The 2238-nt window shown below is 55.4% G+C and overlaps 1 protein-coding gene across 1 annotated transcript in view; it reads right to left on the bottom strand.

The window, feature by feature from the left end:
• Positions 1–642: 642 nt before the first annotated feature.
• Positions 643–2238, bottom strand: part of H257_17127 (hypothetical protein) — a gene marked incomplete at both ends in the record, with an annotated part of 3131 nt that continues 1535 nt past the window's right edge. The window contains 2 exons of the mRNA XM_009845794.1: positions 643–711; positions 968–1334. Coding sequence (XP_009844096.1) covers positions 643–711; positions 968–1334 — 436 coding nt within the window. The remainder of the gene's footprint in view (positions 712–967; positions 1335–2238) is intronic.

Raw genomic sequence — 2238 nt, 5'->3', positions numbered from 1 at the left:
CGGACAACCCTATCCCACACGTTTGGACGTTTCGCTGAGGATGCTCCGGTGAATCCGCCGGGCGCCGGCCATGCGTTTGGCGGCTACGTGCGTGAGGTGCTTGACGTACTGCATGGCGCTGGCGTCCATCTGCACTGTGCCTTTGAGCATCTTGAGCATCATCTGGGCCTTCTCCCGCTCGCGGATCGTGGTGGGGTCGTCGGACTGTCGACGGACGGGGACGAGCGATCGCATCGAGTGGGGCTGACGCCGCAGCAGCCTGTGGGCCATGTGCTTGACACGGACGTCCTTCATGATGGCCGCCAGCGGCGATAGTTTGGCCTCTTTCTTGCGGTTGATGGCCCACTTCTTGGCGGCCACAGCGACCAGGGGCGTTTTCTATCAAGCAAACATACATATATATATTAATATATATACTGGTGCAAACATGCGTGACGTACGACGAGCTGGGTCCGCAGCAGTGCCGCGCGTAGCCGGCTGTTTTCTGCCGTGATCGCGTCAAACGTTGCCCGCGTGAGCACCTGCAAAAAGCACAAGGCCCACACCTCCACCGTCGCGGGGGACGAGTCGGCGTCGAGGCTGCCAAACACGTCGCCGGCGTACAGCTGGTTGAGCACCACCCGAGGCTGCGACGGTTTCGATTTATTTCATGTCGGGATCGATCAAGACAAGGTCCACCGTGCCGGCTTCAATCATGTACAACACTGGGTCCTAATCACAACACCACACATTACCACACATACACAACACTCGTGTATACAAACATGCCCAGTCACAACGAGCGCAGTTCACATTCAGATAGTTAAGTCCATACTGTTAGTGTACAGTATACGGGGGAGTATCATGTTTATAAATGTATAACGAACGAGGGGTATACGATCAAATGCGGGGGTGCCGGGGTATCACGATAGTCGATAGGGAGGTATAAAGATTAGGGGGGAGGATATCCTAGAGGGGGTCGGATTACCACTTCACCCTGCCGCACGATGACTTCCCCCGGTAGCGCCACCACGCGCTCCAGGCCCTGGACGAGGCACACGATGTCGTCGAGGTCCATCGTGTGGAAGAGCGGCACTTTTCTCAGAAATGCCACGTGGAGGCTCAGCGTGAGCTGGACGTGCAGTTTGGGGGGGAGCTTGTCAAGGCCATGGGCGGTCGCAGTGTGCGCCTTCTCCTCACCGAGAACTGTGTCGTAATAGTGCATGACGCGGGTCTGCAGGTCCTCGGACGCGTGGTGCGCGACGAGCCCCGTGCGGATGGCATCGAATTGGCTCGCCTGCTGGTCCGCGACCAAATTGACTTGCTTCATGAGCGTCGCACATGTGCCAAAGATACTAGAGCAACAAAAAGACAACGTGGGCGACGCCGGCATGTGTGGAGTACCTGGCGTTGATGACTATGCTCAGCAGGAGCAGCGTGCCCGTGACGTGCATTTCCACGGCCGTCTTGGGGAACAACGTGCTCCCAGATGTCATTGCGAGCGCTTGGTAGAACGAACCGACGTATTTCACCACAGTCGAATCGTTGGCGACGAACGGCACGTCCCTACTCGTCCCCATTCATGTTAATGTTCACTTAGGCTTGGTATAGGCACATTACAATCTCACCCCCTGCACTATGCACCCTCGATATAGGTCGATATAAGCACAAACAATTGTGTCAATAAAGACTTGATATAGGCACACATATACACACGTGTATCCCCCAGCCAAACACAACGGTATAGCTACACTTCGCTGGAACCCCCGATGTCCCTTCATTCACGTTCCATCCGAAGGGGTCCCCCCCCTGGATATAGGAACATCCAGGCCTACCATTTGCTGTCGATCGTCTCCCACAGAGTCATGACGTAGTACCCGCACGCAATGTAGTGGTGCGCCACAAGGTACAGCAGGCCCAAGAGGAACAAGCGCAAGAGACTCGTGTTCATGTGACGAGACATCCAGTGCATAAATGTGACAAACGCCGTCGACTGAGCCATGTGCACAGCCTACACACAATGTGGGACCAGTCAGTACCAATGTGGGTCGTTCGAGCGAAGCGGATATGCAATGGTTGGGCCGGGGGCCGTTTAATCCACACTAGATCGCCAGTAATTGCGGACGGCAAGTCGAACGACAACGCTGATACTGCAGCGTGCCACGTCATCGATAAAGGGCAAAGACGCCATCCTCGTTGATAAAGAAAGCGTGCAATCATCATCGTAACGTTAGCATTTTACCCGCAAGACAATGCACA

Source organism: Aphanomyces astaci, assembly GCF_000520075.1.
Source record: "Aphanomyces astaci strain APO3 unplaced genomic scaffold supercont1.99, whole genome shotgun sequence".
NCBI lineage: Eukaryota > Oomycota > Saprolegniomycetes > Saprolegniales > Verrucalvaceae > Aphanomyces > Aphanomyces astaci.
Note: the sequence above shows the minus strand (reverse complement) of the source record. Positions and strands in the feature narration are given on the sequence as shown.